We start from the raw sequence: 27,988 nt of genomic DNA, 5'->3' as shown, positions 1-27,988 counted from the left end.
TTTATCAATAAAAAGTTCAAAGGAAATATAAATAAATAAATATATATATATATATATATATATATATATATATATATATATATGCAGAAATTTAATCTTTTTTGGCTGAACCAAGCTATTCCCCAACCCGAAGTTATTTCTCCAAAATACTGAGATCCATTTAATATTTTCAGCTGAGATGCGTCAATTACTGGGCATGACAGCCAATTTCCATTGGATAAAATATAGGTAACTTCCTAGAAGGAGGCCTTAGATAAAAAAGCTAACACAGCACATATGTACCCTTACCGAGGAAGTAAGGTCTTCTGCATTAAGTCGCTTTGCAAGACCAAAGTCACCTGTACGGATCATGCAATAAACATACTTCTTCAGATAACAGTTTCTGAAAGCCAGAAGTTAAGTTTTCAAGGAATAATACTACATACCAAGCCGAATGTTGTTGTCTTTAGTGAGGAATATGTTGGAACACTGAAATTACATGAAGTATTAGTGTAAAAGTTACAACAGATTTCTTTATCAGCATAAGCACGTGAATTTGCAATACCTTAAGATCTCTATGGATTACACGATTAGAGTGCAAGTAGTCAACAGCTATCAACAACTGAGTCAGCCATTTGCAGACTTTCTGCGGGAAGAATTGATAAGTCAGGGTGGGTAAGGAACAGTCATGAGAGGAATTATCAAGGAAGAGCAGTTGAATGTATTCATTACCTCCTCTGGAAAAAATGACCCTCGAGCTTTCTTTATGTTATCTGCCCTGCTCCACAAAGAATGTAGAATTCCATGATTAGGACTTCGCATCATTGTTTGTATTTCTCCTTTGTAGCATGGAAATGCATGCATGTAGACCAAGGTTATCAAATTCTAAACTCGACTCGTAAACTCGACTCGTAAACTCGTAAGAGTTTAATTCACATGAAAAAAGTTATATAAATAATATCTCAATTCAAATAAGTCTACAAAATTATATAACTAAATAAATAAAATTCATAGTTATATTGTTCATAAAAATAAATATTGTAAAACATAAATACTTGGATTATTGTCATCAATTTTGATGCATTTCATTAAATATATAACTTTCAAGCTCGTTATTCCAAACTGACAATTCTATACTATTCTACCGATTTCATAGTCGATTCTATCGAGTTTACGCAGAAAACGAGTTTACTTCTGAGTTAACTCGAGAGTTTGATAACCATGATGTAGACTATGTTGTATGAATACAAGATCCACAGAATCCCAATTATTGTAAATGTATTTCATCTCAAAAATAAGAATGCGGATAGTCAATATATCTGTCTATCAAACTTCTAAATGGAAAGGATACTACGGACACTGCAAAAATTCAACATCAATCAACAAGGACTCCTTCCAGATCTCCATGATATGTATTAATTACAAAGCATATTTATGCCAGATTTTCAAAAGAAGGTTCCTGTGACTTTTTCAACACCTTAACCTTCTAGGTCAAGGATTGGTTTTAAAATTCACTACTTGACATCCTGTCTTATAATTAAAAACCACTATAACAGTTTGATTACTCCTTAGAGTAAATTCAGCATAAAGTTGTGTAGCTCTGTTTCCAACAGCTTTTATAATGTCCACATTGCAATCCCAGTAGGTCTTCATCTAAAATAATGTGTTAGGAGTTATGAGAACCATTCTGTTATCCTTGTTTAATAGATTATACTTTTTGGTTTAACATTTAGAAAGTATGTATTTAATAAATATTTTCTTTTGTCCTGAGATTAAGGGAAAAGTAATAAGCTGAGATCCTTAATTTATCCAAGAAAGAACCAGATTTACCAACAGATATTACTTTACTTACATGTCACCTCCTTCACAATAGCCTGTTATAATGCATATATGGTCCTCCTACAAAATATAAAACATCAAAAACATGCCTATGAAGTTTGGTTATATAAGAATGAGCTCATATATCTGTAAATATTCAAACTTAGTTTTTCATCTGTATATAAACGTATGACTGAAAATTATAAAATTCTGAAAAAGAGTAGTCCCTACCTTCTCCACCCAAGCATCTTTGTACTCCACAATGTATGGGTTATTCAGTTTTGCAATCAGGTTCATCTATTTGAGAAAGAGGAACTGAGTCACTTTTATGAAAGAAAACAATCATTTGAAATCAGCTTCACACAACCTCTTAGGATTGGATTAAAAAGCATGAGATCATTATTAAAATATCCACTTATATCTACATAAAACCAATATTACAATGGCATTTGGCTCAAAAATGAAAATGATATGGCATATGGTGTTCACGGCACTTTGTGAACATAATAACATTCACAAAACAAACATCATCTTGTCTGTAAGTTTGATCAACCATTAGACAACAATAATGAGTAGCATATATCCTACTTCAAAAATCAAAATTAATTTAATGGAAGTTTACTAAAGTAATTTTCTTTGTTTTCTCAGTGAAGATTCAATCTCATCATTTAACTAAATATCCAGGCGACACGTTTATTTGCGGTATGTAAAAGGCACAGCGAGCAATGGCATATTCCTAAATCATTATGGAAAGGAAACATAAAATATTGAAAAGGGCAAAGAAATAGTTAAGTTGGCCTGATTCATGCAAAGAAAATAAAATAGATTAAAACAAAAGTTAAATAAATAATTGCATTATGGACACCTAGGATTCCTCAGGTGGAAGGTTTTGTTACACCAACCTCTTGGTGTGCAGTACGTTTGAACTTCTCTGTCTGTTTGGCCAACCGAATCTTTTTCAGCACATACCTACCGAGGATATGAAATTATGAGACATTATGAGAACGAGTCACAATTGAAGATGAAAAGCTAACCGAACTGAACGAAAAGGCTGGATTTTCATCCAACAATTAAAGACCAACATCCAAAATAGGAAAAACCAAAAACTTTTCAAACTTTCTTGCTATGGTTGTCCATCATTTAACAGAAAAAATCAATATCCAAGATTCAACGGTCCATGTTCCACGGTTTAGTTGGAAAATTATTGAAACACAAAAGCTCTAACTGCCATCAAACTTCTCAGGCCTCAACTCCAACGATTAAACACAAAGTCTTCAAAAAAGTTGAATTTTTTCCTCATAGGGCTGTCCATTTTCCAACTGGAAAAATAAATGGATCCTCAAACCATTTATGTAAGCATAGATGAAGCAGTTAAAGGTGTCATTGACCTACCTCTTTTTCTCGGACTTGTGAAGAACGAGGAAGGCAGAGCCAAAAGCCCCTCTTCCAATTTGCTCTATGACTTCATAGTCTTCCATCTTTCTGGACTTGGTGTCCCCGTTCTCTGTCTCCATAGAAAATTCCAGAAGGTAGAAGACAAAGGGTGAAGAAACAGTGAAGCAGCAGATCCTGATTTGCTACTACGAACTTGGGAAAGAAAAAGAAAGAAAAGATTCTTTATGGCAAAGTGTGTGTGAGTGTGAATTCTACTACCAAACCTTTCTACCCTTTTTTTCATCCAAGTGCTGTAATTGAAGACACCCCCAATAGGCTGAAGGGCATTAATTGGGAAAAGTAAATGTATTTGTATCCTTAGAGAATGAATTTTGGGGACTATTCAATAGGTTGTAGCAAACCATATGAAGGGGCTTCACATGAAAGATGAGTAAAGCTACATTCCACAATTATGACACTAAACTACCTCCTCAGAAGACAGAATTGGAGAGAGAGAACTGAGGTAAAGTAGAATATATCACCACCAAGAAAATTGAAAGGTTATGAGTTAACTTACCCAAAAGAAAATGTAGAGAGAGAATGAGGACATGGCAACAAGGTCAAGTACAGACTATATATATATATATATATATATATATACCAAGGACGTAGTCAAACCCATATTGGGTTTATGAAACTTACCAGAGTCAAAACAGATTTTACCACTAAAAATATGTCTGTAGATTATTCATCAGTAATCAAAAACAAAACTTGAACTTGAACATCTACAAAAGAAGAGTCTTGTATATATTAACTGTACTAACCTTTGATAAATGTTTTTTAATGTTGACACGAGAGTTGTAGTGGTGAGTGTATCATGGCTACAACCCCACACAATGACTGATAAGAAAATGGGGGTTGGGGTAAAGGGCATTGGAGGACAGAACTTAAAGGTGGCAGGTGTGCTGTGGAAAACTAAAGAAAAAGGAAAAGTCTTGCTTGCGTTTGCAGACTCATACGAGATCGTTCAAAACAAGGAATGTTCCTAGCTCGCAGATGTGATGTCACACTCCGTGTACCTTAATAAACAAAATGATTAAATAAGTTCCAAGTTGTTAGTTATTTCAATACAATCTTTATTAAAAGTATTAAAAAGGAATATTTTTGTTCATGGTTAATTAGATAAAGCCATAAGTATTCTTATATGTTTTCATCTGAAGTTTTTTTATTTAATTTAGAGAATGAAAATCATATCAATTTTTATAAAGAGAATTAAGGTTTACATGTCTTCTTTTTTATGTCATTTTAATATTGTTCAGGATCTTAATCTTATGCTTGAATGAGATTGTTCTGGTTTTTTCTCGATTAAACACCGTTTAATATCCATCAATCTTTTGATCCGAGGAATTGCAGTCAAAGTATCATGAGGTACAATAACTTCATTTTTAGGTGTATGGATCATGCTCCATTCCACATACTGCACTTCGTCTCTGCAACACATTCAAAAGTAAGTTTCAATGAAATAAACATAAATGCAAAGATTGATTCGCCTAAACAAAAATCAAATTCTGATATAACAAAAACGGGGAAATTCGTTCCATTCAATGATGACAGGTTTTTTGAGAGAATGAATCCAAATAACAATTCAATAACAAAGCAACAAGTAGCTTGCAAATAAAATTATTGTAGCTTGCAAGAATTTATTAGGAGCACCAACATTGCATAAATACATGAAACATATTTTTAATGTTATAATCAATAAAAAGTATAAAATAGTCTCTAATAAGTAATTATAATCCGTATGAGTACAATATAAAGTGAATAAAGAGGTTTGTAGATTCATTGTAGTGGAAGTCTCTTTTGACAAAGATTTTAGATGAAAGTATTTTGACAAATAAGTATCACTATTAAAATAGTTAAAAAAATGTTTTTGTTTGAAAAGAAAGAACATAATATAGAATGGACTTACATTTTAAAATAAAATTGTTAGGTATTATATGAGTTGAAATTTACACATTAATTATACAAAAAAAAAGCAAAATAATATATAAAAAGAAAAACACACTCCTTATCATAGAACTTTTTATAAGAAATGTTATTTTAATTTCTTGTATAAGTTTGGTTATGTCTCGTTAACCTAGATTCAATCGAAAATACATGAATTTATGAACACTCAAAAATTATTTAAACATAAACAAACTCATCAAAATTGGCCAAAGTGTATAAATACTATACAAAAAGTAAATAAACTAATAAAAGTTGCGTGGGTTTGTGCTAGTACAGTGCGCTGGCCAACCACCGTAGCTGGTCCAAAGGCATAATTGTGGTTTAATTTAACAACTCCACCTGTTTTAGAGGCCTAGAATTTGTGTCTTGTTTAAAGTTTCATGTAATGATATGATTAGTTTTAAATTAAATATTAATAGCGAGTGTGTTGATTTATGCATATATGACAGGTCAGCAACAATTTGTTGCATATTTGCACAACTTAGGTGGAAATCCAGTTTATTTAGCTCTAAGAAATGTGCTTTAAGAACTAACAAAAAAGTTTCAACTGCTAATTTGGTGATCATGGTGTCAGATCAAAACCTAATTAGCTTGTTTAACGAAGCCGTAAAATATGAAGGTGCAGTGTCATTATTATAGTAGACCATAGACGGCCTGCCACACGATATAGGTTTTACAACATATCATCACAAACAAGAAAGTCAAGTCAATAATAGTAATAATAACAGTACCAACATCAAACGAAAACAAAACTGACCCAAAGAATTGTAATTTAATACTCTATTAAGATTATGAAATGCTCTACTGAAGCACTAATTTTGATTAAAGAATAAAGGTATATGTTTTGAAAAAATACATTGTTAGTGTTTGACAGAATGACCAAGAGAGAAATTATCATTATCATTGAAGAGAATAGATTGATACAAAGCGGAAGCAATACAGATCAAAACATACATCTAAGTTTTATCTTTTCATAAATCAATAAAACAAAGTAAAGGAGTGATTGTCCATATTCTTATTATGGCCCCTTTTCTTTTCCTTTCCAAGTTGTCGGAGACAGTAAGAAGCTAATCAAATTGCTAGAAGAGACAGCAGTTACTCATGAGAACAGTTACTACTGAAGTAGTATTTATCTGGACATCAACCACAGTTCTCTCACTGCTGCTCCGAATGCTACAATTACCATTTTCCTAGCAAAAGCAACTATGCAGTGTCGGCAGCAATCATTTCCTTGTCTTTGCTTTTTATAACTGACCAGCAGATCCAAAATTTCATTCAAAAACCTATAAGCTTTTGATTTGATCATCAGAATACTTATGGCATAATGGTAGGTGATAGTGAAACTGTGCTAGGAACAAGGCCTAGACGAATGACCAAGACATAACTGCTACATATGTTTGACGATTCCCGTTTTAAACAGGTTATGTTGTGCTTTCCCAACTATGCATTGAGAAAATGTAATGCTGAGGATCTCAATTCCTCCTAATTGTTTTTGGGCCTAAAAGATTGGGCTTCATTCATGTCCATATCACATTTGCTACCAAAAATTTGTGCAAGCACATCAAATCGATTTACAATCAATTTACAGAAATCATTTAGTGGAAACTCAATTTTAAGTATTATCAACCTTGGTACTAAATAAACAGCAAACACACCTATGAAGAATTGGTAGCATACCAATCACTTGCCGTAGTAGCAAAGCAATAAAATGGTCCCATCTCAGTTTTGAAAATAAATAACATCAACTTACAAATTGAAAACAACACCCCTTTAGGTCTGCTAAATACACCAACATTTGAAAACTATAAGACGAGCCAACGTCATGTCACAAACAAATTTACTATACAGTATACACCTACTTATATTATTTTTAATTTCGCTTGGATTGTTTTGACTTTTTAGAGGATCTACCAGTCTCTAGCTTTCGCCGTGTAGCTTCAAACTCCTCTTCAGAGGGTTCCGGCATATCACCTCCACCATATTTTGAAACTAGAGATGAGAACATTGAATCAAACTGGCCTTTCCTCTCATTTCGGCGTTGTGCTATCATTGCATACAGATCTGTTTCTGACTGCTTATTAGACCTGTAGAAAACAACGGATTATTCTTAAACTAGAGCACAGATAGCACTGGTAATGCAAACACCTGCTTGATCAACTTACTTTTCCCTCCTCAAAGGATTTGGAGGCGGTTTGGTTTCAGATACTCCCTTAGCCCATTTCTGGTAGGCTTTTGTTGCCTTCAATTCTCCTGCAGGATATGATGAAGAGAAAATAAATAATTATCTAGGAAACAGTTACAAACCCGTAATGGACTCTGTCATGACATCGCATGTTAGTATACTGATTCACCGAGCAAATGCTTAGAAGTTAAAAGTGAAATAAGTTCATGCCATTTTCTTATTGGCTTGAGTTGCAAATCTAACAATCAAAATACACTTTTTCCAGCAGATAAACTTAAAGTCTAGAGCAAATGTCCACCTAATACCCTAGTTAACAAAATATAGTTAATATCCTTACCAGCAGCTATAGCCTCATCGAGAATATCCTTGAATCGGTGTGAATCAAATTTAGGATCTGAACAAAGCATTGAACAAAAAAGCCTGCAACGGGAGTTAACTCTTGATATCAAACTCAACCTTTTCAAATATGGCTCATGTGCATCACAAACTTGCAATGCTTTCTTACCTATTCATGTTACCCTTGCACTTCTTGTACAAATCCATCAAATCATTTTTTTCCGAGTCAGATCCCTTATAGTTTGTTTCGAACTCCTTAATATCAGCTTCCGTGACCTATATAGCACATTTTTAAGTACCACATAGATGAACACTAATATCCTTTCAAAAAGTTGAGCGTACATACACCACAATGCATCAGAAAACAGAATATCGTAATGGAACAAATACCTTCTTGTACATTGTTCTGAAGAACTCTTGAAGATTCTGAACAACATCTCCAGCAAGGTCCTGATTCAAAAAAAAAAAAAAACTAATTAATAAATGGATTGTGGTCAAAGACTTGTGGCTGAAGTATCCTGAATGCTACCCTTCCATCATATAACATTTTTTAAAATAATTCTATGCATTCAGTGGAGAAAAATCAGTCTTCATTTGAATATATTGTAAACCTGGTGTCTTTACGAAAGATTTCTCTGATGATAGTTAATGGAATATAAGGATTTCAGCTCTAATTCTTCCATCCCTAATTTCTATACTCACTTTGCACCCATCTCAATCTCTATTTTTTACCTTAATACATAAGTCACTTTCTTTCCCTTTCTTCTTTATATCTCTCATACCTCCAAGATGCATATTTCTTAATTGGGTAAGTTAAAACCAACATAAACACTCATTTGGATCTTTAACCTAGCTAAGTGTAAATTAAATGAAAAAAAAAAATCCAATTCACTTTTAACATCTCTATATTTTCATTTCCTATAAATACTAATTAAAAAAAATTATCTGAATCTATTCTATCAGATCCTCGTTAACCACCAACAGCACAAAAGAAATTTAAAAGTTAGGCTGAAACAAAATCAGAGTCTAACTCACATCATCGTCAACACATCCAGTCTGATCATATAGTGTCCTCTTCTCTTCATCCCCAAGAATCGATATCACCTTTTGCAGTTGCTGGAATTTCTCTTTAGCTTCCTGCAACAATAACAACACAAGAAATTACTGTCAACCCCTAAAACCAATCCACTGAAAAAAAAAAAAAAAAAAAAAAAAAAAAAAAAAACATGACAATTGGTATATTGGATTTAAAGAATGACCTCATCACCAGGGTTCTTATCAGGATGAAGCCTCAACGCCAACTTGTAGTAAGCCTTCTTTATTTCCTGCTGAGAAGCAGTTCTCTCCACGCCAAGAACCTGCAAGCAACAAATCAAATCAAATGCTAACAACGCCACACATCACAGACAGTAGCAACATAGAATTTTAGTTGGAAGAGTTAAATGTTCCGTGATCAAAATAATAGTGAATTTTGGGTACCTGGTATAGGCTGGTTTCATCTCCCTGCCCTTTCATTTCCTCGTCGTCAGAAACCCTAACTTTCTTCTTCGCCATTTTCTTTATGCACAAACAAAGTGGTTATTCCAATCCTCCTTTGGCGGGTTTATAGAAACTTGCTGATTATGTTAAACTAAATTATTATTTTAAAAAAATGAAAAATGAAAGTTAGGGCTGTTCCCGCCAAATGATCACTCCTCTTCCCGCCTTAATATTTCCCAGAGCCCAGATAAACATAAATCCCAATTATCCAAATTTAAAATATGTAAAACAACAAATGAAAACACATTAATGGAATTACCCATTATACAAGTTAACACATCCATCACCAACAAAACAAGAAATAGCACTTCTAAACAAAAAGAAATTGCAATTTAAATATTAAATTTTAATTTTCTTAATAAATGAAAATTATATTTTAGGACTTTGGAGTTTATATATAAGATATACTATATATAAAATAAAAAAGATGGAATCATTTGAAACTTTTTTCTATGAATCTTTTAGAAGAATGAAATGATTTCTTCGTCGAGCTAGGCCCAAATCATTGTATGACTACAGCATACCGGGCTTTTTGAGGTTGGGGTACATCGAAGTGAGGATAATTCTTTCTGCACCCCAATTGTTTTCTTCGTGCACTCGTAGCCTTATTGAAATGACCTCATTGCCTTTGATGAAAAATTTAAAAGAAAAACCTAAAATAAATCACTTCATCTTCGTGTTCTTCTCCGCATGTTCTCTGCACAAGGCAGCTGCTCACTCAATCCCTCCTCTACACCTTCATGTCCTTCAATGGTGAAATGCTTTTGAAGATAAAATAATTTGTTTCCCGGCAATGGTGTTTTCCAGCAAAATTTGTTTTCTATTATTAGTGTTGCAACTCCCTAATTCTATTGTTCTTTCTCTTCCACTAAAAAAATTCCCATGATCTAAAAGATTCACCATCCCCATCCCCAATGACCAAGTTTCTAAATGCCTTATTTTTGCCTCCCCGATTTGGTATTGCTGAAGAAGATTTTCTCCAAACAGAAGCAAGTCTCTTGCTCAACGACACTCTTGTGTTGCCCCTGGAGGCTGGATGCGGATGCAGGTGATGATGCAACACGTCCCCATCCACAATGTTATTGTCATCTTGGAAGACATTAATACGTCCGCATGAAGAAACTCCTGAATCAAAATAATGGTCGACAGGGGTCGAAGAAGATGGTTGATTGAGGTGGGTGTGGGTTTTTGGGCTCCCAGAACACTAAATAAGAAAAGTATAAAAAAAAAAAAAAAAATATATATATATATATATATATATATATATATATATATTTCATGGAATATTTCATCAACCATTTTCAGATTTGGAAATATTTTTTTTTAAACCATTCAATTCAGAATAAAAATACTTTTTATTGTTAGATAAACTTAAATTTAAGAAGGGTATTTGTGTAAATTCATAAGTTTTCTTATTTTTCATGGATGATACGTAGGTTACACAAGCGCCAATAATATTTAAGTCCAGCTATATAAAGGATTGACATCACTCTCTTTCCAAAACTTTAAGGCAATGAGTTAATGGGTCTTTCATCTTTATATAGTGCTCTACTTTCTCGTTTTTATCCAATGTAGGACTTAGACTCATATTTGGATTCCCAACAATCTCCTCTCAAGAGTGAGTATCTTCCACACAAGTACACTCTCAACTTGGACTCACACTTGGATTCCCAACAGTAGGAAGAAAAAGGAAAAAAGGGAACCCAACGATGAAACACTACGAGCATAATTTGACTCGAATGGAACTTGAAATACTCAGAGTCAAGGTCTTAGAGGTATAGGACAACGAGGTTGAGGACGAGGAGAACGAGTGTAGATTGAGGAAGTGTTATAACTATGGCAAGCACGGTCACATTGCTAAATTTTATTGAGCCGAGAAGAAAAATGAAAGAAACCTTCTCACAAAAGAAGAAGATGAACAAAAGATAAGAGTTGTGCTAAGCTCGAGTTGTCAAAGAACTCAACAATGTTGATGAAGTGCTCAAGAACGAAGTTGGTGAACTTATGTGTGGTACTGTGTTTGAAATCGAATACTAATACTGGAGCAAGTAATCATATGTGTGGAGATGTGAAACTCTCTTTTATGAACTCGCCAAGGTGGATGTTGGTTTTGAGTCTTTCGAAGATGACTTCAAGGTAACTTTGAAAGGGCGTGGAACAATCCGGCATATGCAGAAGGATGGACGAGTTGGAGATATTAGGGGCATTTACTATGTTTCTAAGGTGAAGAACAATATTTTAAGTATAGGTCAGTTGTTAGAAAAAGGTAAGTCAATTTTAATAAAAAGACCATGTACTATATTTGAAAGATAAGAATGGTCATTCTGAAGCCCGGGTAAAAATGAAGAGAGTCTGGATGTATAAAGTGGAGTTGCAGATCTTGTAGGAAATGTATTTGAAGGTGGACATGAAAGATGAAGTTGTGATATGGCACTTCCGGTTTGGACACCTTAGTTTTGGAAGTTTGGCCAAGCTCTCAAAGGGAGAACTAGTGCTAAGATTACCCAATGTAGAATTTGAGAAGAAACTTTGAGAAGAATGTGTGCTCAAAAAACAGTCAAGAACGAAGTTTACAAACTCGGCCATGTATAAGGCAAAAAAATAACTCGAATTGGTACACACCGACCTAGTGGACCTATTACTCCTAGCTCATTCAATGGTAAAAGGTATTTCATCTCATTTATAGATGATTTATCTAGAAAAGTCTGGGTGTATTTTTTACAGGACAAGTCGGAAGCACTAGGGGCATTTAAGATGTTCAGACTGATGGTGGAAAAGGAAACTGAAAAGAAAATTAAAAAATTAAGATCTGACAGGGAAGGTGAATTCACAACAACAAAGTTTAAGGAATATTATAAAAAGTAGGGGATAGAGCGTTTTCTTACAACTCCATATTCACCATAATAGAATGGTCTGGTAGAGAGGAAGAATATGACCATTCTTGATATGGTTCAACCCATGCTTAAAGGAAAAAAGATGTCAAAAAATTTTGGACGAAGGCTGTGCATAGTGCTACATATGTACAAAACAAGTGTCCACATTTGAATTTGGATGGAATGACACCACAAAAGGCATGAAGTGGATGAAAGCCAAGTGTCAAACATTTTAAAGATGTTAGAAACATAGCATATGGACATATCTTAGGCCAACTCAGAACAAAACTTGATGACAAAAACAATAAGTATGTTTTCATTAGATATGATGAATAGATAAAAACTTATAAGTTGTACAACCCGATGTTAGGCAAAATTCTGGTAAGTCGGGATGTTTAGATAAATGAAAATAGTGAATGGAATTAAATTGACTTGAAGGAAAAACATTCTTAAAATCTAAAGAATTTAAAGCTCTTAGCATCGATCTAAGAATATAAAAAGTTGACTGGGACCAAGGAAGAAAAAAATTTAGTTTTATAATTTTTTTTTAAATTAAACTTAAAATTAAGAAAGGATACTTGTATAAATTCATAGGTTTTTTATTTCCCATCTTTCATCTTTCTGTATTCCACTTTTAAGAGTAATTTTTATTTTATAGTTTTGGTTGCACTAACTAGGTAAAAAACTTTGATGGTCATTATATTTTAACAATCCGGTTATTTAAGAGTTATTTGTTTTTTTTTTTTACAGCAACTATTTTTATTTCATTCGGATTTTATCATGTGTGTCTATTTCAATAGTCTTATCTCAATCAATGAAAGTAACACATTATACATAGGGAAAAGTTCTTTTAACAATATTTTTCTAACAACGCATACGTGACGGTTTGTGATTGATCTGTTTCAAATATTTTTATAAACATAAATTCAAATAAATCAATAAAACAATAGCACGTATCCTGTTGTCAAAAAGTTGTTAAAAAGTATTTTCAACATAATAGTCTTTTGTGCGTGAAATTTTTCAACATTTATATCATATATTTTGAAAAGTATTTTCAGATTTAAAAGTATATTTTGAAATGTTCAACCCAAAATGTAATTTTTAGTGTTTTGAAAGGTAATTTTTGGATTTAAAAGTATTTTTCAAAACATTTAATCAGAACAAATTAAAAAAGAAAGTAGGTGGAAAGTTTTTATTATATTTTTAACGGGGAATAATTTGGAAATTACAATTTTATGGGGGTGCTGAGTAAATTGAGATGCAAGAAGAAGCAGGTGAAAATGAGATATTGGGATCACTCCATGTTTTAGTTTGGAAGGAATCCAGATCTTAAAATGTCTTTCAAAACACTCTATGTGAACGTGGATGGTGGAGATCGAAAGCGAAAATGAATTTTGAGAAGACGATGAGTGTTATGTTTCAGTGATTCGAAATGGAGAAAAAAATGGAAGAGATGGAGAAATTGTTTAAAATGGTGAAAGTAGAAGAAGAAGTAGAGTACGTTAAAGTGAAAGAGATCCAAAGAAATTGTTTAAAATTTTGACTATAAATTTTAGGATAATGATATATAGATAACATTTTTTGACAACATTTAAACATTATCATAAGTGTTATTGTGTGATTGGTCCAAATGACACAACAATCACACAATGACACCACCATGGACCAATCACACAATGACACGTATGATGATGTTCAAATGTTGTTTAAGTATCTTTATCCTAAATTTTAACACTACACCTTAAAAGAACATCTTTTATTTTCCTCTTTGATAAAATGCATATCGTCCACTCTCAAACTCATTCATCAAATTATTGTGTGAAACAAAACATTTTCAGATGAATTAGATGCTGACAATGCAGACTTTTCCATAATAGAGATTCACGGGTGTTACTGATACACCTACTCTCGTAGCTCAGGAATCAAAAAATGTCTGCAAAAACAACTATGCTTCTTTCTGTATCCTTTCTGTGCTCAACAGATACGTGTAACTAACCAAGACAAAGCTTTTCAACCTGCACAATTCAAAAAACATCTTGCTTTTTAACTTTTCTTTCTCTAAGCTAAGCATAACTTCACATAAAACAGTATTCTCAAAACCAACTTTCTTTATTACATGTTTGTCATAATCTTTTATGTTAACTGTGTTAGAAAATTTAAGTTTAAGTCTAAGTATCAGTAAAAAATAAGAAAAGATGATGTACCTATATGTATAGCCCTATCCATAACATAACATTGGTGTAAACATGGACAACAAAATGAAAGAAGGGTCCCCACAGTAAGGCTCATATTGGTACTATACTATGAGAGGCTAAGCTAAGGAATGCTTATTATTATTATTATTATTATTCCTCGTGGCTTTCTTCAATGCAATAAGTGCAATTTGATAACAACATTGCCTTTCTCTCACAGCCACCATTTTCTGTTTCCTTTCTTTATCAAAAGAAAACCTTCAATACCTCACTGATTTCTTAGCTGTATGTGATTTGGGGTCAGGGAATATTGCAAACAAAGAGGAGGGAAACACACAAAAACTCATGCTCATCTTTCTTTTTAAATCAACATCTATCAAATCTCAACTTCATACAGGTCTAGGGCAGTACTGTTCAAAGAAAAAAAATCGATTTTTTTTTTTTAAAGATTGTGATAAAATGAAAGTTTAAGAAATACTTAATTAACAATGAAAAAACTAGGTAAATTAAGTTTGATGTATTAGGAATTAATAGAAAAAATATTACATTTTGAAACATAACTATACAAAAGATCTAATGCATTATTTTTATATTTTTTCCATACTAATTACCCAATTACTCTTTCATATTTATTACCTGATAAGTTGATGCTTGGTTCATATATAGTATGGGAATATTTCTTGATATTTTCTAAGGGGGACAAATTGAGATATATGTCAAAAGAAAACATTAAAAATACTTTTTTATCAGTTAACTATGAAACTTACATGGAATTAGCCTCGTACTTTTACTGATAAAAGATGGCATATCAATGGAAATCATGATTCCAAAGGGCACGCACAGTTTGATGCCTTTGACTACTATGATCGATTTGCCAAGCTAATAGTCCTTGGTGATTTCACACCTAATAACAATTATTCTTTGCAACTACTTTTTCAATTATTGTTCCAACAATCTTCATTAGTACTACAATATACCATATTATATTATTATATCATTGACTTTATTAATTAGTCGTTAATCAAACATGATGATTGTGTGTAAGGTGAATTGAAAGAGATAAACGGTAGTCTTAGTTTCTTGGTTTTCTTTCATGACCCTGATTAAAACTAACATTGTAGTTGGTGATTAATTAATTTTTAAAAAAATTCTGGTTTAGTCCTGAGTGATTGATGATAACATAGGTTTTGGTACCATGCAGAGAAAAGTCAAAGGAATTGATTGGTACGATGCAAAAATTGTTTAACCTCTGTGTTTGTCTTTTAGCTTGTGTCTTTTATTCTTTCTTCTTACTGATAATTTTTGTGAGTGGCAAGAATCTAAAACCACAGGGTTTATTTCACTTTTAAGTTGTAATTGTGGAGCTTCTCACTTTCTCTTTGGATTTTTCTTTTCATTTTCACCCTTCTTCCATGTCACTGCAGCATTCAGCAAATTTCGTTATCATGGTTCAGAGACTTGGACAGAAGAAGCTCACTCAAATAATCGTACTGCTATCATGCTATGTCTTAAACAAAATTTAAGTCAATGGAAAAATCACTTCAAAATGATGATGCACAAGACATAAAGAAGATAGAATTATTTTAATTAAGAAAAAAATATTTTACACTGAAAAAAAAAATACACATAAATATATATATATTTCAAGCCTTAAACCTATATATATATATATATATATATATATATATATATATATATATATTCTCAAGATGTGGAAAAAAAAAAGTGCATTGTAACTCTAACCCATCCGAAATAGGAGTCTGTGCAAGATAACAAAGATCAAAGGGAAAGCGACTCAAAAGAGTCTATTCCTCTCGTTGGTTGATTAAAAAATTAAAAAGAAAAGTGCACACATATAATAAGAATTGTTTGATGGAATCAAATAAACTAAAAATACTTTTTAAAATGGCGAGATTTATCATTGTTATTTAATATTTATATGTATTATTTTATTTTTTACTTCAGTTCATTTATCTTTTCTTTTTTATTTTCATCCAATTTTATTTTGATAGTAGAAAATAAAACAAATATAAATTAGTTTCAATCTATTTTTACTTGAGCTAGAGAGTTTCTACTTGAACAAAATCTAGCTCAAGTAAAAATGAGATTGAAACTAATTTATATTTGTTTTATTTTAGCGAAAATATTTTCTGACGAAGGTAACTGGTTTAAGTTAATTTTTACTTGAACGAGAACAATTGTTTCATATCTGAATTAAATTTGATTATTATTATTTTCATAATTTTTATATATAAATATGTTCTTGATTTTGACATGAAAAATTATGTTGCTAAATGGAGATTTGGAGTTGTACTTTTTCATAAAACATTCCAGAATTTGAATGCAATAGAATGATTTTGAAATGTTAATGCATTGAAATTTTGTTTTGTAATCAAATTGTTTTTGAGAAAAAAAAAAAAAATCTTTGGAGTGACATGGTATTGAGTTCAAACAAGGCTTAATAGGTGTGTATTACATACAATAATCTATTTACATTAATAAATGATGTGTTGGTTACTCAAACTACATAAAACATGACTCAAGCGTTCACTCACAACTTAAGTAAGACATTAATTATAATGTATAAAGAAATTTAACCCTAAATTTATTCTCCGAACTTTTTTTTATATTTTTTTTAGAAACCTTTTGAGTTTATATATATATATATATATATATATATATATATATATATATATATATATATATAATGGTTAATAGTTTTTGACTTTAAAATGTCTATGTCTCAATGAAGATAATCAATTGCATATTTTTGAGCAATGATGCATAATTTTACTAATTTAATAAATAAAAGTGAAGATGGCTTTAACATGAAAAAGAAAATGGTAGTCAATTAGAATAGGAAAACAAACTCAAATTCCTATGAATGTGAGAAAACATATTTTACATAATTTATTTTCTGTCAAAAGTTTTGGTGAGTCTGGAATTGAAAAAGATAAAAATAGATAGAAAATTAAGAATCTTTTGATATGTTTGGAAACCTTTTGGATTTTGTCAATTTTGTCAAACAAGCTCCACATTTTATGATTTCTTTCTTCTTCTCAAAATATAACGTAGGGCATCTCACTTAATACTCTTCTCCTTTAAAAATATTCCAAGTTTTACCATTGTTGAACTTATTATTATTATTACTATTATTATTATTATTTATTTTACTGTCCTAGATAAAAATCTTTATTGGTGGAGCTAGATTCATAATTAATCATGTTGTCCTCCACCGCTGCAATAAATTGTGTAGCAGAGGATCTACCAGTGCATGTCGCATACTCTTATTTATTTCCTCAAATACCCTTTTGCCTTTTTTTGTCTCATGCATATAAATAATTGTGATTATTTATATTGATCAAGAAGAAAACGTACTTTTATTTTTTGAAATAAGATAATGGGTCTTCTAAATAAATTAATCAAAGAAAATAAAATATTGCACATGATTTGTAGAAGCAGTATTATTATACATGACTATAAAGTTACATATAAAGTTACATATCCCAACTTATCTTCACCTTTGTCACTCTTATTTTATTATTTGGAGGAGTTCATGTAATTCCAAATCATTCTGATGAAACGTGCTATGGGGACCTCTGTCTCTTATCAACACCACCCTCACTCACGAGAACACTTTCTTCTTAATTTTAAAAGAATTAATTTATTATTTTTTAAATTTAAAAATAAGATTATATTACAGTTTCAAGATATATTTAATTCTATATTAAAATTTAAAATAAAAAAATATATTAAAAAAATATTATATTAGATTAGTAATTGAAGTTATTTTCCCGAGGAGAAGATGCCAAGTTTAATGAAAAGTTTTGTTTGGTTATTGGGCATAATCAAAGCTGTCTGACTTCTGAGTTCTGACGGTCAATTGGGGGCCCCACTGCAGAACACAAATAGACAATGTGGCCACGTGACCCAGTGACCTAGCCAAAACGTCTTCAATGTAATGAGGTACTACTACATAACGTGCATTCAATTCGTTGCCCCTCAAAGGTAATATTAACAACAATACATATATGTTTGGTTTGGGTGTTCCAAGGTCAAATCCTACATTACTGTTCGCTTCTTTGGATTCGATTTCAAACGTTGAAAAAACTCACCTCTTTCCCTTCTTGGGGGTGAAAAGTTCCGCGATATTAGTGACTCAATGCTTTATAACAGTGACAACTATTTTCAGACAATGCCTTCTAACTTCTCACCTGACATTGTTTCCTCTGTTTCGGAGAAATTTACTACTACTGGTAACAACAAATAAATACACTAATAAGTGAAACAGAGCAGACAGGTAAGAGAGACTATGCTAGGTTACTAGGGTGGATACAAACTTCAAATTAACTTTACTAGTATATCATTATTATAATATTTTATAATGTTAAGTTCAGAGACATGTTCTTATCTTTTAAAGGAAGTGTCTGGGACAAATAAAAGAATGTGTAAACATAAATCTTTGTAAAATCCTGTTTCTGCTGGTTTCCAACATGTGTTTTTCACAAAATAATCTATATTTTATCACCCGTGTAAAAGTAAAACTTAACACATTCGCATGTGAGTAAACACTAAGAACATGTTTAGTCTTATGATATAATGTTTTTTTTTTTTTTTTTTTTTTTTTATGTTTATGACAGTTTGACATTTTATGTTTTCTTATCTCTTGATTCCCTTCTATTATCTCTTTCTGTGTTGAAATTATTGTACCGTTTTCTTGTCCAGATTCAATTCCTTTTGAACACAATGTCATGAAGGGAAAAAAGTCTTTAAAAGAGAGTGAAGGGGAGACTTTTGTGGTTTTATCAGCAAATTTCTCAAATGCCATGATGAGTTTTTGCACGTAAAAATGCAAGCTTTTTTTTCTTTCCAGCCCATCGAGCTCCAGTAATCTCACTAGACACATTCCTTCACTTAACAGTTAACACGGATATATAGAAACCGCTGAGAACAACTCAAAGCAAGTTCTTTTGCAGTCACCAAGCTCATGGCCACTACTACATTCTGTACATACCTATTCCTTCTCTCTGTGTCCCTTTCAATCTTCAATCTTTGTTCATCTTCATCAGAGAAGGACACCCTTCTCTCCTTCAAGACCTCCATAGAAGACTCTAAGAAAGCCTTGTCCAGCTGGTCCAACACTTCATCAAACCATTACTGTAACTGGACTGGAATAACCTGTTCCAACACACCTTTACTTTCTGTAATTTCTATCAACCTTCAGAGCTTAAACCTTTCTGGGGATATCTCATCTACCATTTGTGACCTTCCAAATCTGTCTTATCTCAACCTTGCTGATAACATCTTCAACCAGCCCATCCCTCTTCACCTCTCTCAGTGTGGTTCCTTGGAGACTTTGAATCTCAGTACCAACCTCATATGGGGCACTATCCCATCTCAGATTTCTCAGTTTGCTTCCTTGAGAGTGCTTGATTTGGGAAGAAACCACATAGAAGGAAAAATCCCTGAGAGCTTAGGCTCCTTGAAGAATCTCCAAGTCCTCAACATGGGAAGCAACTTGCTTTCTGGTAGTGTGCCTGCTGTCTTTGGCAATCTAAGTAAACTTGAAGTTCTTGATTTGTCTCAGAATCCATACTTGGTGAGTGAGATTCCAGAGGATATCGGCGAGCTTGAAAATCTAAAGCAGCTTCTGTTGCAAAGCTCTTCTTTTCAAGGCAAAATTCCAGATTCTCTTGTGGGCCTGGTTAGTTTGACCCATTTAGATCTCTCTGAGAACAACCTAACAGGTGGGGTTCCTCAGGCTCTACCATCTTCTCTCAAGAACCTGGTTTCATTAGATGTTTCACAAAACAAGCTTTTGGGGCCATTTCCAAGTGGCATCTGCAAAGGAGAAGGCCTTATAAACCTCTGTCTCCACTCAAATTCCTTCAATGGTTCAATACCCAACTCCATCGATGAATGTAAGAGTCTTGAGAGATTCCAAGTCCAGAACAATGCCTTCTCTGGAGATTTCCCCGCTGCCTTGTGGTCATTACCCAAAATCAAGCTCATTAGAGTTGAAAATAACAGATTCTCAGGCCAAATACCCGAGTCAATTTCAGGAGCTGTTCAGTTGGAGCAAGTTCAGCTCGACAACAACAGCTTTGCTGGTAAAATTCCTCAAGGTCTTGGCCTTGTCAAGAGCTTATACAGATTTTCTGCTTCTCTCAACCGTTTCGATGGTGAACTTCCTCCTAACTTTTGTGACTCTCCTGTTATGAGCATAGTAAATCTCTCCCACAATTCTCTTTCTGGTCAAATACCAGCGCTAAAAAAATGCAGGAAACTAGTTTCACTGTCTTTGGCAGATAACAGTCTATCTGGAGAAATCCCCTCTTCTCTTGCCGAGCTACCTGTACTCACTTACCTTGATCTTTCAGATAACAATCTCACTGGTTCAATCCCACAAGGGCTTCAGAACTTGAAGCTTGCTCTTTTCAATGTCTCCTTCAATCAGTTATCAGGTAAAGTACCATACTCCTTGATTTCTGGTCTCCCTGCCTCATTTTTGGACGGAAACCCTGGTCTTTGTGGCCCTGGGTTGCCTAACTCTTGTTCTGATGACATGCCAAGACGCCACATTGGTAGCATTACTACCTTAGTATGTGCCCTCATCAGTTTAGCCTTTGTTGCTGGAACTGCCATTGTTGTTGGTGGGTTTATTTTGTATAGGAGGTATTCCAAGGGGAATCAAGTGGGGGTCTGGCGCTCAGTGTTCTTCTATCCTCTCAGGATTACCGAGCATGATCTACTTGTAGGGATGAATGAGAAAAGCTCAATGGGAAATGGTGGGTTTTTTGGTAGAGTTTATGTTGTGAGTTTACCTAGTGGTGAACTAGTAGCTGTGAAGAAGTTAGTCAATTTTGGAAACCAGTCCTCCAAAAGTTTGAAAGCGGAGGTGAAGACTCTGGCTAAAATTAGGCACAAGAATGTTGTTAAAATTCTGGGGTTCTGCCACTCCGATGAGTCAGTGTTTCTCATTTATGAGTACTTGCATGGAGGGAGCTTAGGGGATTTGATTTCTCGTCAGAATTTTGAGCTGCAGTGGGTGGTTCGATTAAAAATTGCCATTGGAGTTGCTCAAGGGCTGGCATATCTTCACAAGGATTATGTCCCTCACTTGCTTCACAGAAATGTCAAGTCAAGTAACATTTTGTTGGATGCAAACTTCGAGCCAAAGCTCACAGATTTTGCTCTTGATCGAGTTGTGGGAGAAGCTTCATTTCAATCAATTTTGAACTCTGAAGCAGCACCTTCATGTTACATCGCACCAGGTATGATAAGTTGCATTCAAACAACATCAAATGCATTCTCCCATAATTGAGCTAACTCATTGGTAGAGTATTTTTTTAATACAAATTAAGACCTACATGCATGCTTGGATGTTCACTTTATATGAAATAGCTTGAATTTTGAGATAAACTCCTAAGATCATTGTTGTGTTGTTGCAATGCAGAAAATGGTTACAGTAAGAAAGCAACTGAACAATTGGACATCTACAGCTTTGGCGTGGTACTACTGGAGCTAGTGAGTGGTAGGCAAGCAGAAGCAACGGAGTCAACTGAAGTTGACATTGTGAAGTGGGTTAGGAGGAAAGTGAACATCGCTAATGGGGTGCATCAAGTTCTTGACCCAAAAATATCAAACACTTTTCACCAAGAGATGATTGGAGCTTTAGATATTGCACTTCATTGCACTTCTGTAGTGCCTGAGAAAAGGCCATCCATGGTAGAAGTTGTTAGAAGCCTTCAATCCCTGGAGTCAAGAAGTTGCATTGCAAATTTGCATGAAGCAAATGAGGAACCCTCACCAGTCTGAATTTCTGAGTCCCAACTCAAAGACTGCTTTGTTTTTTGTTGAGTCTTTGTATGTAAATTTTAAGCTCTGTATTTCACATAATTTTTGTTTTTTCTTCTTTCTATCTGATGAATTGAGATATAGGAATGGTTTGGCATGATACATTCTCTACTTGGCATTGGATTGTAAGTGTTGATCAGGAGTGCCATGACGTATTGGTTTAGACACTTGCATTTATGATGCAGACTCAAGGTTCGAGTTGAAGTAGACAAAACCAACTTCAGTGTACTTTTTTCTCACTACATCTAAAACAGATGTCACGAATCTTTCAAAATACATTATGAACTAAGGATTAAGCTTATGCATAGAACTACAAAACCGAGCAAACTTTTTTAATGGGTAAAGAAGAGTTGATACCAGATTTCTGTAATAATAAGGCAAGTGTGAGTTGTGAAAGGTGGTTTGACACGTTAAATTTCATCTAAACTATAGTTTGCCATTTTCTTTAGTCAAAACTGGCAAAAGAAAATAATCCATATGGTACAAGTAGTGGTGATTGATTTTTAGATAGTATAGATGAGTTTCTTCTTTTTTTTATTCAAACTTGCCATTTTTCTTTCTTTATTTGAGATTTATACTTGAAAACCTAAAGAATATCTATCTATATATAGATATGGGCGAACGACGGGAATTGAACCCGCGCATGGTGGATTCACAATCCACTGCCTTGATCCACTTGGTTATATCCGCCCTTATACTATGTAAAAATGATCTATATCTCAATTTCTACCCTTTCATTATCCCTTTTTTTTTCTAACAAAGGAAAAAAAGATAAGGAATCATGAAATAAATCAAAAACGTATGTATAAATCTATAGAAATCTAAAAAAAACATTACTAATACAATATCCAATAGATCCTTATTGTTGACATTATAAAAAGGAAAAAAAAAAGGTTTAAACCTCTTTTTGATCCCTAAGTTATGAGCGGATTTTCAGTTTAGTCTCCGCTTTTAAAAAATGTAAACTTTTGATTCCTAAGTTATAAAAAATGTATCAAATGAGTCATTTTTTTAATGTTCATGGTCAAAGTATAAAGAACAATCTAAAGTGCTGTTATTATTAAGAAACAAATCAGAATCTAAAGATGTAGCAGTTGTTAAGATACAACCAAAAACAGTATTTCAAGTCAAAAAAGACTCATTTAATACATTTTTTATAACTTAGGGACCAAAGATTTACATTTTTTAAAACGGAGACTAAACATGCGCTTATAACTTAGGGACCAAGGTTTAAACAAAAAAAATAATTAATAGAGAGAATCAAGAGTCACTAAACATTTTTAAATATGGATTTATATAATGTTCTCAATAATCGACGTGAGACTTGCTAAAATATTATACAATTTCTTGAAGATAGTTTCAATCTTTAAAAAGATATCAAGTTTGAACAGATAATCATATGGTACAAGCATGGAGATAGAGTAGAGTGAAGTGCGTTGTGAGGAGTGTAGATGTTACAAGTTCATGGTGAATGTGGTCTTCACAAATTACGAATGTAGGTGTCACACAGAAAAGTAATTGTAGAAAATTATCTATAAGTAGAGATGTATTATAACTTTTTAATTTGTAGCCAAATCCAGAGAGTAATAATATTTTTATAATGTCAAATGTAACATCCAAATATTAAACTACTAAAATTAATATTACATATATGATAAATTATCTACTAATAGAAACAAACTTATGAAAGACAATATCTACACTTAGAGTTGAGCAAAAAATATTGAAAAATACTATAGTTAATTGTATTATATTATACTAAAAGGAACTGAACCATTTTTACTATAACTTAAATATACTGTTTTATGGTTCAATTTTTAAAAACTGAATTACTAACTCAGTTTGTTTTTTAGATTGAGAGAATGGTTGGTTCTATCTTTTCTTTTATATCTTCATTTTTTATACATGGCTAAAATTACAATATCTTTTTCTTAAAATACCTTCAGTTATATCTTCAATTTTTTTACATTATATTTTTATTTTTTATTTAGATCTAAAAAATTTAAAGTTATCTTGTAAAATATTAATTTTTAAAATATATATTTTGACACAATTTATTTAAAATTTTATTTTAGAAAGGTCAAATTAATTTTTTTTCATCAAAATTTATATATTAAAGATTTAGTTTTAAATTAATATATTTTAATTTTTTAAAATAATGTATAAATGTTTGTAGATATTTATAAATATCCACTTATAAAAAAGACTATAAATATCTTTTTACGAATATTTATCAAATAATCAAATAAATAATAAATATTTTTAAATGAATTGTGTAATATATATATATATATATATATATATATATATATAAATTAAAGCACTAATAATGTACCACAATATAAATTGTATTTTTAAGTACATATTTTTAAATATATTTAGCTAGTATTTTTTCACAACTTATTTCATTTAGAATATTACTACCTTTTAACATAATTTCCGTCATCTATTTATATATATATATATATAATTTATATTTTGGTTAAAAATATTAATGAGATGTAAAAGAACTAGTAAAATACGCAACGTATATATCCAAGGCTTCATGAGAGGTAAAATTTACAATTCAGTTAAAAGATTTACTTATATATTGTAGTTTCGTACAATTTATAATTCAATTAGTAGTTCAGTTTAGTTTATATTGTAGTTTAATACAATTGACAATTCATTTAGTAGTTTAGTTCAGTTTATATTATAGTTCAATACAATTTAGTACAGTACAGTTCAATTCAGTTTCATAAAACAAAAAACAGTTCAGTTCAAAAAAACAGTTCAGTTCAGTTTGTCTGAACTGTTTTACAATTCAGTTCAATTTAAACAAATTAGTTTTTAATTGAGTAGAGTTTCATTTGCCCACCCCTGCATTTAACCTAATTATGTTAAATTTAGTTTATTTATCAAATACATTTTCACACATATATTAAAGCTTAGAACGTAATTAGATTAAAATAACTATATAAATTAATATTTTAAAATTTAACCACCAAAATATATTAAAATTTTGAACGTAAATAAATTTTAATTTTACTTTAAAATTTAAATACTAAAAATATATTTATTCTTGAATCAATTAATAGTAAATCATTTTTAAATATATAAATATGTTGCATGTCATAACTCCCTATCCAAGATAAAAAAGTGTACATACATCATATTCCTCTAGTCCATGCTTGGTTTGGCTTACAAGGGAAATCATGCATAATAATTTATAAACTAATAATATTAATAACTTTTTGTGTTCAATTTCCTCGTGCCTCCTTCTTTCTGTCATGTTTCAATTATACATGTTTGTTTGTTTAAAAAAAAAACGCACATTTAAAAACACCAAGTGCGTATATAAATTACTTTATCGCATTTTAAAAACCTTTTTAAACAATCATTGAAGAACCAAAAGTTAATAAAGAAATGCTAAATTTGTAAAGTTTACAGACTTACTTTTAATTCATATTTAATAAAGTAATGTTAAACTTACATTGAATATTGAATATTGAAAATAAAGACTGTGTCTTTAACAAAAATTTGGTGAATTCCATAAACTCTTAATTTATAATTCGTTAAAAATGTTTTACAAAATTAACTTTTTAGATTAAAAATGTTTTACAAATCAACTTTTATATATATATATATATATCATATTTATATATCAGCAATTATCTAATTGACCGGTTTATTACATCAAATTTAAATGTTATTTAATACTCAAACAAATCAAAGTATATAAATAATGTGATCTTACTTAACTTGTATTAAATTCTTTTTATATGTTTTCTTGTATTCAGGTTAATTTAATCCAAGATTTGATCATGACTGACAAAATTAATCAATGCCATAAAATAAATATTATCTTCGTATATTAGTATAATTATGGATACTGTAATTGATTATAAATTAGAATATATTTTAAAGTTAAATAAAGATATTTTACATTTAATTCGTTCATGAGTGAAAAGTGTGTTTGAGTATATAACTAAGTTGATTGTAAAAAAATTTAAGATAAAAAGGTGTAGAGGAAACTTTTGAGTTTTTGTCATTTTTCAAGTCACATAAGGTTAAACAGTCAAATAATTATATGAACATAAATATGACCATTTTACATTATTTATGAATGACGAATTAAGTGATGGTTTGTCGTTTTAGGTGTCCTTCCAACTATTTATTTGTCGCATTTATTGTGATAGGCGTTTCTTTACAATCAGCCACGTTACCATGTTGCATGTCCGGGTGGAACCAAAGCCTCAACCCACGTTCTCCATCTTCAGCTTATATATACGAGTCATGAGGGTAAAATATTCCACACGCTCTAGAGAGGAGACTGAGTTAAACTTGCAATATTTAATGGCCTTCACGGACAAGTCACCGGAACCGACCCCGACGAAGGGTCCGGAACCAACTCCGGGAAAGGCGATGGAAGTGGGACAACACATGATCGACAAGGGTGCAATGGTGATACAGTCATTGGAGCCAATAAAGCAGATTAGTCACCACGCGTGTTCCTTCAATTGCAATGATGCGCCGTCTACGATTCCGATGAATCAAATGCTCGTCTTCTTGGTTTTCTTCTTTTCTCTCTATTTTTGTTTAACCTTTCTCAAAACTCAATATCTTATTCTTGGTCTTCTTGTTTTTTTCTCTCTTTTTGTTTCAACTTCTTCAAAACTAATATCTGATTTGTTTAATGTTTTGATTGTGTTTGATAAGTGTGGAGTACATTGTTTCTGATGATTTTTTTGAAACTATGCTACCGGAGGAACATAAACTTTGGCATTCTCATGTTTATGAGGTTTTTATTCTGATCTTTTGCTTTTCTTGTCATGTGTTTTTTTTTTTCTATTTGGAACTGAAAATTTCTGAATGATAATTTGGATCGTGCAGGTCAAATCGGGTCTCTGGGTGAACCCTAGAGTTCCAGAGCTTATTGGGAAACTGAAGCTGGAAAACCTAGCCAAACTTACGGCAAATTCTGGTGTACGTGATAGGTTGACAGAGGTACGCATACATGGAAATAATTTGATCCTCTTTTGAGTTTTTTCTTTTTTGGGTAAAGTATTTAATTACAAATGCAGGGGACATGCTTCCTATTGGTGATTTGCACTAATGATGTCTCCACACTGTCTCCACAAGCAGTAAGTCCTGGTTTGGTGAGGGCAGAGCTGGTGCGTGAGAGGGATGCCAAGTACAGTATTTCCTCAGAGAGCCTGAAAAGCTCAAAGGGTGGAGATTCCTGATCCAGAGATGATCAACCCCTTGGCTGACTACTAGAAGCAGCATGGTAAAGGATTTGCCATTGAATCGACGAGACTTAGATCAAGTTGAGGGCACCTTTTCCTTGACTCACTCAACATACCAACTCTTTCTCTCATTTTCTTAGCTAATAAATCAGAGTTATTAAATTTTACATTTGATGGATAATAATTGTCTTGTGAAGTGTTTCCTCCATCAAACTTTATATATATGTTGATGGATTGTATCTAAACCTTAATGACATTATAATCATTTCACTGGAATTCAATCTTCGTATTACAACGATTCCACTGGAAATTAATCTTTGTTCTTTCTTTTAGACAATTAATCTTTGATCTTTCTTGTTCTAACGGGTTGTTACAGGATTTTACGATTGGCAATTGGCTTGTTCTTTCTGTGGGGAATTTAATTTTGTTTTTTTATTGTTCTTTCTTTCTTTGTTGTGACACGAGTTTGAATTTGGAAATTAATCTTCATTCGGAAAAATTAATTCTCGTGAGTTCTTTCTTGATTCCTTCTTGTTAATTAATATTCCTTCGGAAAAATTAATTCTTGTGAGTTCTTTCTTGATTCCTTCTTGTTAATTAATA

At 32.1% G+C, this 27,988-nt stretch overlaps 4 protein-coding genes across 8 annotated transcripts in view; 2 read left to right on the top strand and 2 right to left on the bottom strand.

The window, feature by feature from the left end:
• The window catches only part of LOC106757823 (serine/threonine-protein kinase Nek6), a 7,401-nt gene extending 3,261 nt beyond the window's left edge, over nt 1-4,140 (bottom strand). For 2 of the 5 annotated variants that reach the window (XR_002667340.1, XM_014640637.1), the window contains exons 1-8: nt 3,190-3,742; nt 2,700-2,766; nt 2,029-2,094; nt 1,832-1,878; nt 712-757; nt 545-625; nt 426-468; nt 289-338 (exon numbers count right to left, since the gene is read on the bottom strand). Coding sequence is in view for 4 of the 5 variants with exons in the window: in XM_014640637.1 (XP_014496123.1) it covers nt 289-338; nt 426-468; nt 545-625; nt 712-757; nt 1,832-1,878; nt 2,029-2,094; nt 2,700-2,766; nt 3,190-3,311 (522 nt within the window). In the remaining variant the exon portion in view is untranslated. The other 3 variants (XM_014640638.2, XM_014640639.2, XM_022779127.1) reach the window with 3 other exon arrangements.
• A 2,632-nt stretch (nt 4,141-6,772) lies between these two features.
• On the bottom strand, nt 6,773-9,335 carry LOC106757327 (chaperone protein dnaJ 6). Its single transcript, XM_014639970.2, has 8 exons — nt 9,176-9,335; nt 8,956-9,054; nt 8,732-8,833; nt 8,087-8,146; nt 7,866-7,972; nt 7,698-7,780; nt 7,341-7,428; nt 6,773-7,262 (listed from the first exon to the last, which is right to left on the bottom strand). Exons 1-8 carry the CDS (start codon nt 9,248-9,250, stop codon nt 7,049-7,051), a joined length of 828 nt encoding a protein of 275 aa, XP_014495456.1. The 5' UTR covers nt 9,251-9,335; the 3' UTR covers nt 6,773-7,048.
• A 9,690-nt stretch (nt 9,336-19,025) lies between these two features.
• LOC106757824 (probably inactive leucine-rich repeat receptor-like protein kinase At5g06940) lies at nt 19,026-22,385 on the top strand. Its single transcript, XM_014640640.2, has 2 exons — nt 19,026-21,574; nt 21,757-22,385. Exons 1-2 carry the CDS (start codon nt 19,288-19,290, stop codon nt 22,116-22,118), a joined length of 2,649 nt encoding a protein of 882 aa, XP_014496126.1. The 5' UTR covers nt 19,026-19,287; the 3' UTR covers nt 22,119-22,385.
• Nucleotides 22,386-26,463: 4,078 nt separating this feature from the next.
• On the top strand, nt 26,464-27,557 carry LOC106756890 (oil body-associated protein 2A-like). Its single transcript, XM_022778962.1, has 4 exons — nt 26,464-26,708; nt 26,905-26,937; nt 27,030-27,143; nt 27,221-27,557. The coding sequence occupies exons 1-4, from the start codon at nt 26,493-26,495 to the stop codon at nt 27,380-27,382; spliced, it is 525 nt and encodes a 174-aa protein (XP_022634683.1). The 5' UTR covers nt 26,464-26,492; the 3' UTR covers nt 27,383-27,557.
• The last annotated feature ends 431 nt before the right edge of the window (nt 27,558-27,988 follow it).

Source organism: Vigna radiata, chromosome 3 (assembly GCF_000741045.1).
Source record: "Vigna radiata var. radiata cultivar VC1973A chromosome 3, Vradiata_ver6, whole genome shotgun sequence".
Classification (NCBI taxonomy): domain Eukaryota; kingdom Viridiplantae; phylum Streptophyta; class Magnoliopsida; order Fabales; family Fabaceae; genus Vigna; species Vigna radiata.
The sequence above is the reverse complement of the archived record's forward strand: the minus strand, read 5'-3'. Positions and strand labels throughout refer to the sequence as shown.